Raw genomic sequence first — 17,119 nt, 5'->3', positions numbered from 1 at the left:
CCCAAATCTTGCAGATCTCATATTTTAGTCCATTCAAATCTCACCCTGCTATTTTCACTGTTAAATCTTTCATGACAATACTGGGGGAAAACCAGCTTGTTAAGAGTATCTTAGGTAATTATATATTACTGCACTAGAATAACTTGAAAAGAACTTGTGGTACATACCATTCTTGGAGTTCATGCATGTGAAGGAAACGATTCCGATATTCTCTTGGCAGTTCAAATTGGGAAGGGATGGGAAACATGGACTCATAAAAATCTCTAAGCACTGCTTTCACTGTTTGTGCATCCTTATGATTGTGATCAATATTGTCATTGAGGCAAACGAATTTTCTAGGAAACAAGATGACCTTTATTAGAATATTTCCTTGATAACATGGGAAAGGCATTGCCAAACCAATAAAATAATCGTTTAAAACAAAATTGATGCCATATCATTTTAAAACCAAACAGACATATGTTTTATTGTTGCATTATTTTAAATTATTTTCATTTTAATTCTAAAAGGACTAGGATTGACAGCAAGTCAAAACCTCAGAAGAATCCAGTACAGGCCACATTCTAATTATGTAATGCTGCCATCTAATGGGTACTAGAGTGTGCACCATCCCAGAGCCCATCCCACAGCATTAATCTCTGGGTAAGGGTTTTTATACTTTTAAATTATCGTGAGTAAAGTCTCTTAAATAACAAAGTGAGCTCCACTGTAGGAGGGAAACATAGTAAACTATTAATATTTTAGCGTGCATGCTGAATTCTTTAGACAAAATCAACATAACTATATTAGATTGTATAAGAGAGGGCAAAGCTTGGTGCCTAGGCTTTAGGTTACTGAGAACATTCTATAAATTGATCTGTTGAATCACAGACAATTTATATAATTGAAACTAAAGCAGCAGCTAGTGTGCTGGCCTGCTATGTACTCTTGGCCACTCTGACCTGGTGCTGACAACAAAAATCCCCCTTCCCACATTTGGGCAAGGCTGTGTGCTTTATTTATATTGTGAGATACAAGACTCCTACATTTTCCCCGGAGGCAGAAATCAAATCTGATTACATGTGCCTTGTCACTGCTAACCTTTGTAAATAAGCAGTTCTGGTCAGCTGTGTTCTCCCCCAAAGAGCAAAGCTCAGACTTGTACAGGAATCTGGAAATAAGCAGAGCTCTGGAGCTTGTCTATGAGCCTACACAAGGAATTAGCACTGAATGGCAAGGTACTGCATCTGGCATAATTGGTCACCTTGCTCTAGACAATTACATGCAGGGCACAACCAGGCATTCAAATTGCTACATCTGAGAAGATAAAATATGGCTCTCCAAAAACAAGCAGGCTGTATCTCCTGTATCAAATAATACTGTGCAAAGCAGCTGGTTATGGCAATCATGGCTACACTCTAAGCATTTTGGGAGTTAACTCTGGACTATCCCTGACCTTGTCCCTTGGACTGGCAGCTCATTAGCCCTGGGAATGCAGTAGCTGTATTCCTAGAGTGTATATTCCTGTTTTGCTTCATGGAAGAGAGATACTGCTTACAGACTGAGAGAGCTACACATAGCAAAGTACAGGACTGATGAAGATATTAGCCCATTGCTAATGGAAAGACTGTTTAAATTCATCCAAAAGAAACCAAACGTGATATTTCTTCGGATATTGCAGAATTAATGCCTAGACAATTAATGTTCACTTTGCCTTAAGGGTGTAAACCAAACATTCCTGGGAGATCAGTAAGTGAATGACACTTTTAGTTCATTCCAAGACAAGCACTAAAAACCTGCTTTTAGAGACTGGTTATAATTTGTGGTTTGTTGCAAGTAAAACATGGCAAAGAGAAGGAAATGGCATGCCTACATAACTGTGCCAGCTCTCCTTTGTTAACAAGGTAAGGCTACAGTACTGCACTGTTCTTCACAGGAATAGAGCCCAGGTAATCAACTCCTTCTCACTTTGTGAACACTTTGTGAAGGTGAGAAACTTATGTTGCTCAGGCCTCTCTGAGCCTCACAAGACTTGAAATCACCCCTAACTTTAAAAAAACCAACTTGTAGACAGCAGACAAAGAAATACAGATGGAAAAGAAAGCAGCAGGATGAGCTAGAGCACTGCCTGCTTTTCTTTTAAAATGGATCATTGTGGCTACTGGAATGCAGGAGTTATGTAGCCAGAAGGCACTCTTTGAAAGAATAGCAATAGATACAAACTTCCTTCAGCTGTAAAATGCCTCAAGACTAGCATTTCCCTTTCTGAGTAAATAACCCAGCAAAAATGTTGAGAGGAAAGTAGGAATCTACTCTTTATCCACAAATGCAAATTATGCTATAGCTTTACAGGCAGCTGAGATTACCCAACAGCTTTCTGTGACCCAAAGAGGCTTCACTTTCCCTGGCCCAAGGTACCTGGTTCTACTTTCCTCCTTGCTCTGCCTTTTGCCACTTGTCACACCTCTTCTTGCAGCCAAACTCATTAAACTGGCAGAAAACTGGTTTTCTGAAGACAGAAGCAAGATTCTTTCCATGTAGTAAAAGAGCTTGAAAGCACAATCAATATGCAAAACTGATTTAGTACCAAAAAAACCCCACAGCTAATTTCTAGTGTAAAATACCTGCATAAACCAGGTCAAAAAGTTCTTCCTTTAAAATAAAATTGCCTGAAATATAAATGGTATGCCCTCTAGAATAGCAAAAAGGAAAGCTTTAAAAATAGCTGAAGTTTCTAAGTTTTCAAAGATTTTAGGTAAATAAAAATGTAATTAATTATTGAGATAGCCCCTGGCATAAGAGAGAGATGAGTCAGCTTCAGTCAGAAAGAAAAAATCAGAAATACTTTTGGTTCAAATTTGTCTTACTCTGTAACACACAGTTTAGAAATATATGTTAATAAATTATATTTTAAATACAAAAAAAAAAAGTTTAAAGAGTCAAATCAGAAAATTAAAACCATCTCACAACTTCACACAAATCACAAAACAGGATACCTGGGATTTTTCCGTATGTCATCCAGCTGACCAACTACGTGAGAGACATTTGTGCGAATCATTTTGAAGGCAATTTCCTCTTCTCCCATGATTTCAAACCTTATTGTTGAAATAATATTTATACATTAATAAAACAGCCTAAAGTCTGGTTCAGTAAATATCAATCTTGTATTTAATACTATTGAGCAACATTTCTGACCTGACTGGCCAACCTTCATTAAAATTTGCCATTTGCTTTCTATTGATACATTTAAATTTTTCAGCTAATGCTCTTGCATAGAACCACTTCTGTGTAGATATCTTAGATCGGTGGTTACCTATCAATCATAGATCTGAATTCTAAGAGAAAGCATATAATTGACTCCAGGTAAACAGTCTTACTAGTGGTAGATACCACACTTATATTTTTCAATTCACTTATCTTAATGTAAGAAAGTATCCTGAAGGCTTCAAGTCTCACCTGAGACCCTCCTCCACTTACAAAGCTCACACCACTGTCACTCCCCCATCTCACAGGAAATGTAGAAGGTAGTTAAAACTAAAATGCTTCTTTCTTTTATTTTTTTTTTTAAGCTTCAGTAGAAGGAAGGATGAAGTAGATTTACAACTTCTAGGTACAGGAAGGCTGTTTCCTTCTTGATATGCCACATGAACTGCATTCACTCTCTAGCCACCCAAACATACTCTGGCTTACTGTTGTACAGCACAAATGAGGAAATGGCCCAAGATGACAAGTAACATGGAAGTATTTAGTCCACTAAGCAAAATATGAAAAAACCCACATCATTCTACACAATGAAAAATACTTAAGTTAACAACAGTATGTTTCTTTAGTTCCACTGCTAAAATAGGTTGAGCTAAGCCTTGTTAGCACACACATGCAGTCTTGGGTTATGTGTGTATGCATCCCTCCTCCTATGGCTTTACAACACAAAGCATCCTTTTCACAGAACTGCCACAACATACCTGTATTTGTTTTTGTCCTTGTAAGCCTTACGAATCTTGTCAGTCACAGGTTTGCAATTAGTCACTAGGTTTTTGGTCACTGGAGGCTGGAAGAAAACACTGTTTAGACTATGGGTTACTGAAGATTACACAGTGTTATAAAGGTGTACTTTGTAAGAAAACTTGTATTACAGCTAGAGGGGCCTGCATACTTTACTCTCCTGGAATCAAAAGTTATAGCTTTTTTATCAACTGTGGAGGGAAAAAACAAAACAATAATGGTGTGTAACATCACAGTTCCCTATTTTACAAATTATTTTTTAGCAAAAACATTGCAACATCATTCTGCATAAAATACAACACAGATTTTTGGATTTTAGGGTGTTTTTTGAATGAGTTATAATTCAGATGAAAACTTATTAAAGGAAGTTCTAGTCAGAGAGGTGTTGGGCTTACTGTCTTTTTCATTTGCAACAGCAAATTTTCTTAACAAGGATGACTTTAAATCCCAATTATAATAACATTCTAAATCTCAGCTTTTCTCTGCTTTTAAAGAAAATTAAGGGTTAGTAAGTTAGGAAGCAGCCTGTAAAATTTTCATTTTGTAATACTTCATGTACATACTAAGCAGTAATTTCTGTAAATACTTTCCTTCTAGAAATCAAACCAGTTTTTAAAGTAAAGTAAATACACACTCAAGAAAGAAAATAAGCACCTTTTAAGATCAATGTTTCTTACCAGGTTTGGATCATAATATGCTTCCTGAGTTGGAGGAATAACATGGATCTGAGTGATGTTGGCAGGGAGAGCCTTTGAGCAATTTATTAGCATTTGTTCTAGACCTGTCAAATCCTAACAGAAAAAAAGAGGGGAAAAATAATTTAAAATCCTAATGATTCTCTCAGTGACATAGTTCTAAAAACGCAGGGTGCACAAATGTATTTCATGTTAGCTACGTAAGTTTCCATGCTACTGTCCACAGAAGACTTAATATTCAGCAGATCCCATTTCAGTAAGTGCTAAGTCAGTGGGACTCCCTATAAAGTAAAGCAAATGCCCAGTACAGAGTTTAATTGAGACCAGATAGGGTATGACTTAATGTCATTTTCATTTAAAATTAAGAGCACACCTTTACTAATAATTTCAGGACAGTACAGAGTTCCAAAATCAACACTGGCACATTAAATCCCAAATCAGGCAAACAAACAGCAGAGTTAACTGCAAGGACAGGAAGATTTTCTGATTAAGGTACAGGCCAGGAATGCACTAAAGCAGAGCTGTATTCCAACTATGCCAACGACTTTGAGCCCTGTGTCACAAACAAATTGTTTCATTGGTTTGAATAATTTCCTCTCTGTAAAGAAAAAACAGCACACTTTTCTCTCTACTGGTATATTTAAGAATGCAAGTCCTACAAAAACAGTGTCTCTGTTTATGAGGTTGCTAGAAGAACAGAAGCATGAGTCTTTGTACATTATCCACACTATTTACTAGTAAGACCTCCTTGCAATCCTTTTTCTCAGTTCTTTCTTTAGACCACAAGTTGCTCAGGGCAAGAATTATCTTTTACTATGTGCAGAAACTACAGTAAGCACAGCAAGATCCAACTATTGGCAGTGAACTTTTTTTTTTTGACAAACTCACGCTGTTTTCTTGAACTTAGACAGCAGTGAGCCATTTTTCTGAAGCTGCATACTTTACTCTCCTGGAATCAAAAGCTCCACAGAAAAAAACAACCAAACAATGATAATTAGAACACAATGCTATATTTTCCAGGTAATATTTAAAAATTGCCAAATGCTACTGATGCTACAAGCAAGGATAAGACTTGAAGTTGTTCTAAAAGTTAATCAGCAAGGAAAGAGTACCTGCAAACTTAATGGCAGTTCATGGATCCTCGTGGCCAGTGTGCGAATCTCTCGGTCAGACAAGATGCCTGACTGGTCTGTATCAACCTCATCAAAGATCTGAGAAATGTTCAGTGGCTGAACTGCACTCATAAGATAGTAGAAATATGAAAAAGCAAACTGCATATCTTCAGAGTGACGCACTTTGTGAAATGATGTCTTGTCAAACTCCTCAGGAAACCTAGATTAGAATGAAAACTCATTTAGCACACTCATTTCTTGAAGAAAACATTCCTTACCTAAAAATAAAGTCTTATCCAGAATTTCAAAATCTCATTGTATCCCAACTATCATGCTGTAATAAATTTCTTTTTTCCTTTTCCAAAATATAATTTTTATCAGTAGCCATTAGCACACTGGAAATGGCTACAGCAAAGCAACAGAAAGGTGGAATTTCCCACAGTTTGACGTTTTTCCAAGCAAAAGCACACTCACATATCCTGGAGCTCTTGCATAACCGTACGGTCAATCATGTGAGGCATATGAGCAGGGACTTTGCGAGATGTAAATCCAAACTTGCTGTTTAACAGCTTATTGACATATCGAAGGGAATCAGCAAATGTATCTTTCAGCTGCCTTCCAAAATGTTTACCTTCAGTAAAGTATGACATTTGTTTGAGTAATGACGCTTCTTCCTAAAGAGCAGGACAGACATAAATCTAGGTTACATTACTGAAAAAGTCAGAAAACGCTAGACACAGAAAAAATGATATTTCAGCCAGCTGCCAACTTTTCAATACCTGAAACTGGTAAGAGAATTTTTTAATGTTTTTCTTCATAGTTCTTAGATCTTCCTTTAAAAAGCAATAAAAGAAAGTTTCCCTTAAAGCTTTCATACTTTGAGGTAAACTACTCTATAAAAGGCTTCCCATAATATTTGTGCTCTGACACCTCATACACACTTAGGGCCCTATTTGTCATCACATTTATTTTGCAGATTATTCATCCGTATTTGATAAACTGAAATCCTATGAATATAAAGATTCTTCATGCAGAATTCAATCTCAGAGAAACATGGAGGGTATTTTTAAAACACAGCCCTTTTCTATGTGAAATAGGGTGAAGCAGCTGCTACCAAGTGAAGTGCAATATCTTGTCTTCTAGAGCTTTTCAAAACTGCCAAAAAACTTGGGATGGAAGCAGAGGAAATTTCCTATACATTTTCTTGACACAATCTAGATAAGCAGTTTCTTTGCAGACTTTCAATTTAACTATTAGAATTTAATTATTTATCATTATATCTATTCTCTGCATTTTTTAAACCTGAATCCATAATTGCATAAATGCAATCAAAACAAAATTTACCTGTTATAGTGCTATGTGTCTGAGCAATAGCCCTGTGACAACATACTACAAACAAAAAATGAATTTGACCAAGAAAAGGTAGTAGAAAGACAACAAATTAGTTATTTGGCTTTTACCACCTAGCTAAGAGAGGCCCAGATCATAAACAAGTCACATTTTATGTGAAAGGTATCTTTAAAAAAAAAATCCCAGCATTTGCCTCAAAAGCAAAGCACATTTCAAATGTATAAATCATATGAACAATATTCCAATAAATGCAGAAAGATGCAACTATTCCAGTAAGGAATAACATTAAGATACTCACATCAAGAAGGTCCTGGAAATACTTCTTTTTCTCCCATGGCAAAAAGCCTTGGTAACTTCCAGCATAAGACTGTAATTTTCTTCCCACTGGCCCCTCCTTCATATTTGCATCCACCTGCTCATGCTCTTTTATTCCTTCCATCCCCTGTGTGTCTTCTCCAGTATTCAAATTCCCAGTATGTTTTGATTTCTGTGTTTCCCTTAATATGAGTGCATTCAATACTTTTTCTCTAGTTTCATTTCTTTTCCCCATGCTCTGGGATGGAAATGTGGCTTTAGGCTGTACTTTATAAATATGTTTATTTGTGCTCATTGTCACAACAGTCCCCTTTGCTCCCATAAGCCTCGAAGGAACTTCTTCCTTTGCTTTCACTCTTTTTATTTTGTCATCATTTACATCTTTATAAGGTTTCTCCCAGCTGCTCTGGTTCTTCTGATCTTCTGAATGATTATGCATGCCCTTTTTTTCCAGGCCTACAATACTCTTTGCTGTGCTTAAAAAGTGGAAAGGTCTCAGGAGAGCAGCCTTGGATAGGTTATATCCTTTCTGAGTTATATCACCATTTAGGAGTTTTAAGTCCAGTTTCTGCAGTTCTAGTTGGACATCTTCAGGAAGAAGAGACACATTTACTGATGGGATTATCAACTCTTCAGGTACACTCTCTTTTGTGCCATTTCTACGTCTCCTGACTCTTGGAAAGCGTTTTTCTTCTGGAATATCCTCAAATATCATTTCAGCTTCTGGTACTGAAGTTACACTTTTAAAATCTGAGTCAGATTTTTGCATGGAAGTTGTGTTTTGTTTTGGTTCCTCCCTCGTATCAACTTCAACAGCTATTTGCATTTTAAACTCTTCATCATTTTTATTTAGGAATGTAAGATTAAAATAGATGACAGTTGTGTTCATGCCACCATGCATGATTAGGTGGATAGTTTTCCATTTGTTAGCAACTGAAGCATGTCGGATAATTGGATTATCACTGTATGAACCCTCAATTCCTTTCTTGGCTATTTCACTGAAGCTGAAGTAGGGCAGACATTCACCTTTGGGAATAACATAGTAGGTCTGATTAAGCTGAAGCATCACCTTGTACATCTCCTCAAAGTGATCTGGAAAAAAAAAAACAAAACCCAAAAAACAAACAAAACAAATTTCTGTCAATTTTCAGCATAACATTTATCTTTCACTCTTTTTTTAAACAGTATATTTATATATATATATATATATACAGTCACTATATTAACAGGGAGATAGCTTTGTGAAAGAACACTTATTCTAGTTTCCAACTTCTTGCTCACTTATCTTCAGTAACGGATGACTAGGACATACTCAGATATGTAATGCTACCAGACACTCCCATGCTAATTCTAAAAGCCAGGATAATTCACCACTCTTTCAATCTCTACTTGAAGAGCCTAAAGTGTCTTATTATCACCTCACTTAAAATTATGTATCAGTCATAAGCAACTTGCCCCAATTACATTTCTGCCACATTTTAGGAGAGTAATGTTATAACAGCTGGAGTTCACTGCTGCAGCGCTGCATCTTGATTTGAATTTTTCAAAATCAGATAGGTTGAAAGGAACTTTTCCCTCTCACATCAGAACACAGATTATCTGTCATCTCCCAGAGGAACAAAACCTCATTGCTAGCAACAGAATCACCAGAAACACATTTGTCCCAGCTGAAACACAGGGGAGCTCTTCCAAAGAGGAAAAATCTTCTTCTGCATTCACCAGACAGCACTTTAAATCACTTTATTCACTCCTTGCTAATCTTTCATATCCAAATGAACTTCAGACAAGTTCACTTGTGACTCAAAGCAGCCTTTGGCAAGAGCCCAGAGCCTGACTTGAACTCACACTGTCAGCATTAGAAAGGTTCTTGAAACCTCTTAACTGCTGCAGGCTTAATCAATTCAACTGTCCTTAGTCAAGTAAAGATGCTTGTACAGACATTGTACAGTCTGAAAGTAATGATGAACCAGGAAAGGTCAGGCACTTCAAGAGAATCGCCACAGGAAGCTCATCAGCAATGCTTTTTACATACCCTGGCCACAGTCACCAGCATCAAATCCACAAGAGAGGACATTGCAGGCCTGGTCACAGAATTTGTCTGCTAGCCAGGAATTGGCACAGCCTTGGTTACAGTATGAAACACCACTGATTCCTGCTCCAAACTGCCATGGTGGGCCATTGCCAATACCTCCAACTGCTCCTCCACCAGCAACATAGCGATTACCCCCACTGTTACCTAGAGAAAAGGGAACAAAACACCCACCAGAGTAAGAATTTCAGATTACTGGAGAAAGGCATACTAAAGCCACCATGTTAAAGCCAGACTGAAGGCTAAACAATCATCAATGAAATTAAAAAGGGGCAAAGCCTAACTAGACTTCTGAGAGTTTGTGCATACTGTAGATTTTAAACTCGGAGTAGAAGCTTAGGATAACCTTTTCACTTGTTTCCTAAGTGCCAACATATCTTAACTTCAAAAATGCAGGCAGAAAACTGATTTACTACTCCTTGTGCTTGCAGTCTTGACTTTTCAGTCTCCTAGAAAGGCATCACTTCCTCAATTTGGGAGTACCACTTCATTTTATTACACTGCAGTCCTGAAAATTTGGTCCAGGAACTAATAGGGCAGCTTCACAATCCATTATATGAATTAGGAGTCCAAGTATATAATACTTGGTATATTAATAAATAAGTTATTATATTAATACATCAATTATTTTATATTAATATAATAAAATAATATTTATTTATATTATTTATCTTATCTGTAGAATAATATTTATATAAAATATTGTTATATATAGTTGTTAAATATAATATATATAACTATATTATAAATATTATATATAATAATTATATGTAATATAACAATTATATATATTATATACTATATAATATATATGATATATGTTATACAATAATATTATATAACAATACAATATAACAATTATATATATTATATATATAATTGTTATATATAATATTTATAATATAGTGTTGATTATTGGATATTAATATAAAATAATAATATAAGTATTTTGTATATTATTATATGTAATGTTTAATTATATATAATTATAATAATTAATATATAGAATAGTATATATTAATATACTTAATATATTTAGCATATTAATATATAATAATTTAAATTTCAAAACCCCTTCATTCAGCTAGTCAAATTTGATACCTCAAGAAAGATTATCCTATGCCTTATTATTTCCTGTCATTCTCCATAGAAATTTGTGGTTTACAAGAAATAAGGTTTAATCTGTAAGTCAACTTTTCTTTATTACTAAAGGAGGCAAATACTGCAGTTATATGAAAAAGACAAATTACAGAATTATTCCTGTAAGGAAAAACAAACAGCTCACTTTTCCTAAATTCAACATTGCTGTCTTACCAATGCAATCACCTCCATCCCAATCACATGCTGAGTTATTACAGGCTTTATCACAGTAACCATCTTTAATCCATGAGCCAGGACACCCCTCAGCACAGTTTGGCACAGGCCAAGTCAAGTACACCTGAAACAACATCAAAGTCTGAGACAATGACTGGCAAATTGAAGTCAACTGAGCTTGTTTCTTTGAATATGGAGATTTACAGTAATGTCTCCCTGTGTGCAGTGCCTTAAGATTTCACAGAACTTTGTAAATAGAATTTAAACTCCATTTTCTGTAAAGCAAATGTTATCCCTTTCAAAAGAAAGGAAGAACTGAAGAATACCCAAGGCCAGACAGGCAGAACAAAGCAGCAACAGGCAGAATTGGAAAGTAGAACTTCCCAAAGCTACTTCTGCAAACCACATTCCAATTAAAAATGAATATCTTCTCTTTTGTCAGATAGGAAGGGTGAACTTAAACTCTGAAATAGCTCTGCAGTTCACTCATTCTCCTGACTCAAAATGTTTCTTCATTACTAACTAGTCATGAGATGAGCAGCACATGTTGAACATAATCCCTGAAGCATCTCATCCTCTATGACTTAAATAATCCTAAGAATTGGCAGGATAAAAAAGAAGTGTGCATGTGTGTGTTCTTTCAACTGAGGAGGCATTAAAAACCCCACATATTTTCCTTTAGAATTTATTGTTTCAAGATTTTAACAGCACATCTTCCTACAGTTATACTTGCTGATCAGGTTATCTATCACAAACAACACTGCACCTAAGCTGACTTCATCATCACAACTGGGATGAATAACTAAAGAACAATACAAATGTAACAATATGGTTTTGCAGTTATATGTCTCCATTCTTAGAGATTTAAAACAACCAAAAGCCTCCTAACATCCCCAGGCACCGAAACAGTTATTTTAATGTAGCTTGAACTAATTTTGCCCTTCTGTATTTGTGTGTATTTTATGCACATCTGCCTGCATAAAATGTTTAATTCATTGGTTTCTGGTGCCTTGTGTACCCACTGCTTTAATAGAAAGAATAATACATAAATCCTCATTTTTTTCCTCCATGTCACTCTTGTAGATCAAGCTAATGGATGAAAACCCTGCTGGCAGCCAGAGTGTTTATGCATAACTATTGCTAATGTTTCCTCAGCCTGTTTTCCTTGCTTAAATCCCAGTTGTTGACAACGGGTTTACTGAAAGACTAAATTAATTTACATTCATAAACCTGAAACAATATATATTATTTTAGCAATTATATACATTGCGTATATATATACATACATACATATATATGATTATATACAAATTGGGCAAAGATACTATGGGTGTCTAAACAGAGGCAATTAATGGTAAACTTAGGACCAGTTTAAATGTCATCTGACCTCAGTGTTCCCCCAGAAAAGACAATTCTTGTTTGTTTTGAGTATTTCCCACCAAAAAAAAAAAAATTGCAAGGAAGGAGGACTGGCAACTGCCAAACACCACATCAGTCTTACCAGTGCTCCAACAGGAAGTAAGAGAATTCGAGAATAACACTGAAACTAAAGTGAATCCTGACAGAGGAACCACTATAATCACCCAAATGTAGAAGTGAACATGAAAAAGCATACATATTAATACAGAGAAGAGCCTTCCACACCCTGAACCTTAGCCAACAGTTCTCTAGTTAAGAACAGTGAACCTTTAGAAATAAAAGGGGGAGTTAGTGCTCTCCTTTTCAAAGTAGCATTCTTTTCACTTTTATCATTAGAGAAGAAAAATTCTACTTCTGCTAAAATATCTTGTCATAAACGCTTACCTTTTGACCTTTAGAGTGACTGTAAAAATCATCAGGCCAAACATCCTTCCCAAACATAACATCATCATTGAGATAAATAAACTTCTGAGAAAGGCCACTGATACGATGAATATGACTTTCAATAGCTGGTGAACTGAAGGTAGGCAAGTGACTCACATTCTGAAATATTTCCTGAAACAAGAAAATCCCGAATAACGAAAAACTGTTTCAGTCAGGTGCACAAATACTTGATACTTATCTACTAAAAAAAAAATATCAAGAATGAGGATAAATGCAAAAGTAAAAAGATATTAAAGCAAAGGAAAAGAATACTTGAATAACTATTTTTTTCCCACACAAAACCATTTTTAGTTCTTCTGCTTAACTAAGAAATTGCACCTGATTGCTCACGAAGTCACGAATTTTCACACACTCCTTTCAGTGAGTACTGGACCAGGCTCAGAGTACACATTTATAATTCTCATTAATTTCAGGCTGCACAAAATTTCTAGCAAACTGAACCTGTCACAGCATTCAAAAAGTCAGGATTGCTCCATCTTTTTCAAGTAACTTCACCAGCAGACAGCAGAACAAGTTGAATTAGTAGCTCTTTAGCACTTTGGTTGTGCAGAATTCCTATGGCATATTCAGATACCAGAAGTACTCCTCAATTTCTAATATGCTCCTAGAGGATTTGGTTTCACTTATTCAGGAAGCTTGAAGGACTTCTCTTCCCTTTTTAAATAACATTTCGACAATGCATAGCTACTTTTTTTGTAGCCATCTTCCTAGTTCCAGTAATTATAATCCATCCTGTCTCAACACAAGCTTATTAGGTTATTACTGGTTCTGAGAAACTGTTTACAGATTCAGATTCCATTTTCTTCTCCCCAGGTTTTTATAAATAGACTCTGTAAGGAAATTAGACATGGGTATATGTTAGCTGAAGGTTCAATATTTGAAAGAGTGTACTAAATACAGGGTTGATATATGTTCAGCTATCTGTTCAGCCCAAATGGAAGGATATACATGATAAAACCACGGGTGAGAGAGGGAAGAGGCTGTCACCTTCATCCAAATAACTGCATTTCAAATCAAACAGGATATCTTTGCTGGCCCTTTCAGAGTGGCAGTGCTGTTGAATTTTACCTGGTGTGTGACTATAGTAATGCGAGGATTATCCAGGTTAAGCCAGGAAGGGATCTGCCCGTTGGTGACGATGAAGATGTGCCGCACCCAGGGCGCGTGCCTCTCTATCGACCGCAAGGAGTAGCGCAGCTCCTCGTTGTCCTCGAAGCGGCTGGCAGAGACATCTTCATCCTGCTTGGACTTCAAAAAGAAAAAAAAAAAATATTTTCTTAGGTTTTAAATAGGGCACTAAAGTTCTGATCCAGCTAGGTAAGGACACTGTGCTTTGGCATATGGGTGCATAAGCACTTCAGGACTTGGAAATTCAAAAATAAAAAGTACGTTGATAATAATCATTATTTTTATAAAGAATCATATTCTTCCAAATTATCAAGGTGAACAATACAGTGTTCTGACATCATTGGCTGAGCACCTGGTATCATTAGGATGTCTGCTGACCATGCTGAAAGAAGTTCTTGAAGAATGAAGCAGAAAAAACACCCCCTCCTGCATTTCAAACCAGTAACATCACCTTTCAGAAATCCAGTTTCAAGTTCATTGCATCATGAGCTGTATATAAATGTCACCTAATATAGATATACTGGAAGTGTCATGATGTAGCTGCTCTTCAATTATCCCCTGCTCTATTATTTGAAAGAATTTAAGCAGGAGAAAATTAACAGAACTTAGCCTAATATTCATTATCAAATAGCCAAATGTTTCCATATATTTTTATTAAATAGAAAACTGTTCAGTTAGAAACTTATCAGTTAGGTAACAAAATTAGGTTTATGACACTGGAACGTGCTTCTTTTCACTTTTATGAAAGCTAAATGACTTCTCCTAAAACCAACAAGTAAGGCTGCCTAAAAAGAACTTTTCTAAAGCCCAAATGAAACAGAAAATTCAAGAAAATAGTTGAATGCTTAATAATTACCATTTTCACTGCAGATTCTACACACTGTACAGAAGTTTTCTAATATGTACAGTAACACAGCTTTCACATTCACAAAAGAGTAATGACTGAAAACATTTTAGCAGCACCAGCAGCCATTAGCTAGGTACCTATTCACAAAATTAACCCCAATTTCAACATGGGGAAATATAAAGTTTGAGCTCAGGGTTGGTATTAACCAGGAAGAATTCCCCAAAAGCCCAGGTCACAGGATACGAAGACAGACAACAAGCTTTTCAGGAGTGGGCAGACTAACCATGCCACTTGACATTTACCATTAAAAATTAAATTCCACCAGAAGGAGAAACCCAAAGACTAAAAAATATCTTATCTTGAAACAGACACCTTGTTATTTAATTTCCTGTTCTTAAACCAAACATCCTTCATTGTACCAAAAGCATTTAAAGTAAACCTCCTTTCCTTACAGACATCTATCTGTATTTCAAGACTTCAACATTTTTGAAAGAGAAGCCATTAGCACTTGCTCAGCATAAATGATGCTGTAAAGCAAAAAAAGTTTAAGGAATATACTGGGAACAAGACAATCATGTTTGTTCAAAAAACCCTCTAATCTCCCCACACAAGAAGCCTGCTTATCTGCCAGTCAGGATCAGTGAAGCCTTTCAGGACTTTACTACACACAGCTTTATCAGAATATATGCAGAGGGCAACATTTTTCACTTAGTAGAGAACATGAAAACTTAAATTAAGTATCACAGTGTCTGATCCTTCTTTCCCAATTATTTGAGAATTGGACAGTGTTCTTGTGATATCTTCTTACAAGCTAATAAATATTTGATTCTTAATACTTCCAAGCCTCTGGAAAAAATCCCTTGTTCCTCGTCATTGACTAGTTAGCCTCTGTTTGCAGTTGTAAAATGTTGTAGCATTTACCTTCTGTAAGAGAATTTACCCACCTGACTGACAGAGCTGAGGTCCCACAGCAAATAAGCAGGGTTAAGTGTCAGTTCTTTCCCATCTATAGTCATGTTCTTCTTTGCTTGCTTGCTCAGTTCTTGGAAACCCTTGGGGTTATTCAGTTGTAAGAGAGCCACACTGGCTTCTGAATAGAGCTGCAACTATACAAGCAGAGAAAACTCCAGCAGCACTCTTCCACCTTTTTGTTGTATTATTTTTACTAGAGTTTCTTAGAAGAATGACTGGTAAGCATTGCTTTTTAAGAGCTACAATTTCGTAACAACACAAAAATAGGTAGTAAAATGGGACCTAAAAAACATTTAAAGATACAAAACATTATGCTTAATTTTCACTTTATAAAGTAAATGTCTCTTTACACAATGATCCAGCAATGGTAAACTTTTCCATGTTTTAAATATTTCAGGAGTAAACAAATAGTAAATCCCCATCCATTCTCTGTCATTCCAAAAACAGAATTCATGTTTTATCAATACTATATTATGTGATGGAAATAATTGTCCTTTTTTTTCCCCCCATCTTAAACAAGGAATGATCTTCCCAGAAAATTGGGGCACTGATGTATTGTCACTGTCAGAAGTGTGAAACATTCAGAATGGTTTACAGTTAGTTCAACCTAGAGCTCTGAAATCTGAGATACAAAGGGCTCCAGAGCTAATCCATGTGGGTCTCCAAGCCCTTAGTGCTGGTTGCCAATGTGCTGCTAAGGTCATTTCTTAGTTGTGGACTGTTTGATCTGCTGGCTGTTTTCATCTCCTGCCACCAGTAAGTCTGTATATCAGATCTCATAATGCACAGGATCAGGGCTTGCACTACACACCCTAGCAGTGAGTGTAGGTTACAGATCACAGGGCATCAAAGCAGCTCCCCAAAATATGGCATAACCCAATAAATGCTGTGTTTACCATACAGAGTAAGATGAGCAGATCCAATCAAGCTAAAAGCAGGACTGCACTTTGATTTTCCAAGTGTGTGCATTCAACAGTCTAATTAAGAATAAACACAGTTAATCATTAATATTTATTTGATGCTATGCTTAATTTTTGTTCCTTCAGGCAACATAAAACAAACACTTCTACCAAATTTTCAGTGTAAATGCAATTCATAAGCTATCAAATTTGAATAATCATGTTCAAAAAAACCCAAAAACATCACAGTTCCCATCGTAACAATTCTAAGTGGTTTTATTTTTTTTAATCTGATCCTTTCTGCTCATTTTAAAACAACACTTGTCCCAGAGTTAGCAGCCCTTCCCTTAGCAAGACCAGCTGTTCCACTTGTGACATTTTAAAGCTGTTGATGCTTTGACTCATGTGCTATTTGAGATCTTTCAATCTGACTTATGAGGCCTGTCATTAGAAAAATCTGATAAATCTCAGACCTTCCAGGGAATCATCTGAACTTATGGGTGGAAAGGATGGCTTCAGTAGCTGAATGGCTGAGGTATGGTTACTGACTGCAG

At 36.1% G+C, this 17,119-nt stretch overlaps 1 protein-coding gene across 2 annotated transcripts in view; it reads right to left on the bottom strand.

Annotated features, from left to right (window-relative positions):
* The window catches only part of GNPTAB (N-acetylglucosamine-1-phosphate transferase subunits alpha and beta), a 40,317-nt gene that overhangs the window by 3,805 nt on the left and 19,393 nt on the right, over positions 1–17,119 (bottom strand). For both annotated transcript variants that reach the window (XM_063154005.1, XM_063154004.1), the window contains exons 8-19: positions 15,639–15,800; positions 13,788–13,967; positions 12,660–12,830; positions 10,857–10,980; positions 9,486–9,689; positions 7,437–8,545; positions 6,263–6,462; positions 5,789–6,008; positions 4,659–4,772; positions 3,942–4,027; positions 2,976–3,074; positions 168–335 (exon numbers count right to left, since the gene is read on the bottom strand). In XM_063154005.1, coding sequence (XP_063010075.1) covers positions 168–335; positions 2,976–3,074; positions 3,942–4,027; positions 4,659–4,772; positions 5,789–6,008; positions 6,263–6,462; positions 7,437–8,545; positions 9,486–9,689; positions 10,857–10,980; positions 12,660–12,830; positions 13,788–13,967; positions 15,639–15,800 — 2,837 coding nt within the window. The remainder of the gene's footprint in view (positions 1–167; positions 336–2,975; positions 3,075–3,941; positions 4,028–4,658; positions 4,773–5,788; positions 6,009–6,262; positions 6,463–7,436; positions 8,546–9,485; positions 9,690–10,856; positions 10,981–12,659; positions 12,831–13,787; positions 13,968–15,638; positions 15,801–17,119) is intronic.

This window comes from Melospiza melodia, chromosome 4 (assembly GCF_035770615.1).
Source record: "Melospiza melodia melodia isolate bMelMel2 chromosome 4, bMelMel2.pri, whole genome shotgun sequence".
Lineage (NCBI taxonomy): Eukaryota > Metazoa > Chordata > Aves > Passeriformes > Passerellidae > Melospiza > Melospiza melodia.
Note: the sequence above shows the minus strand (reverse complement) of the source record. Positions and strands in the feature narration are given on the sequence as shown.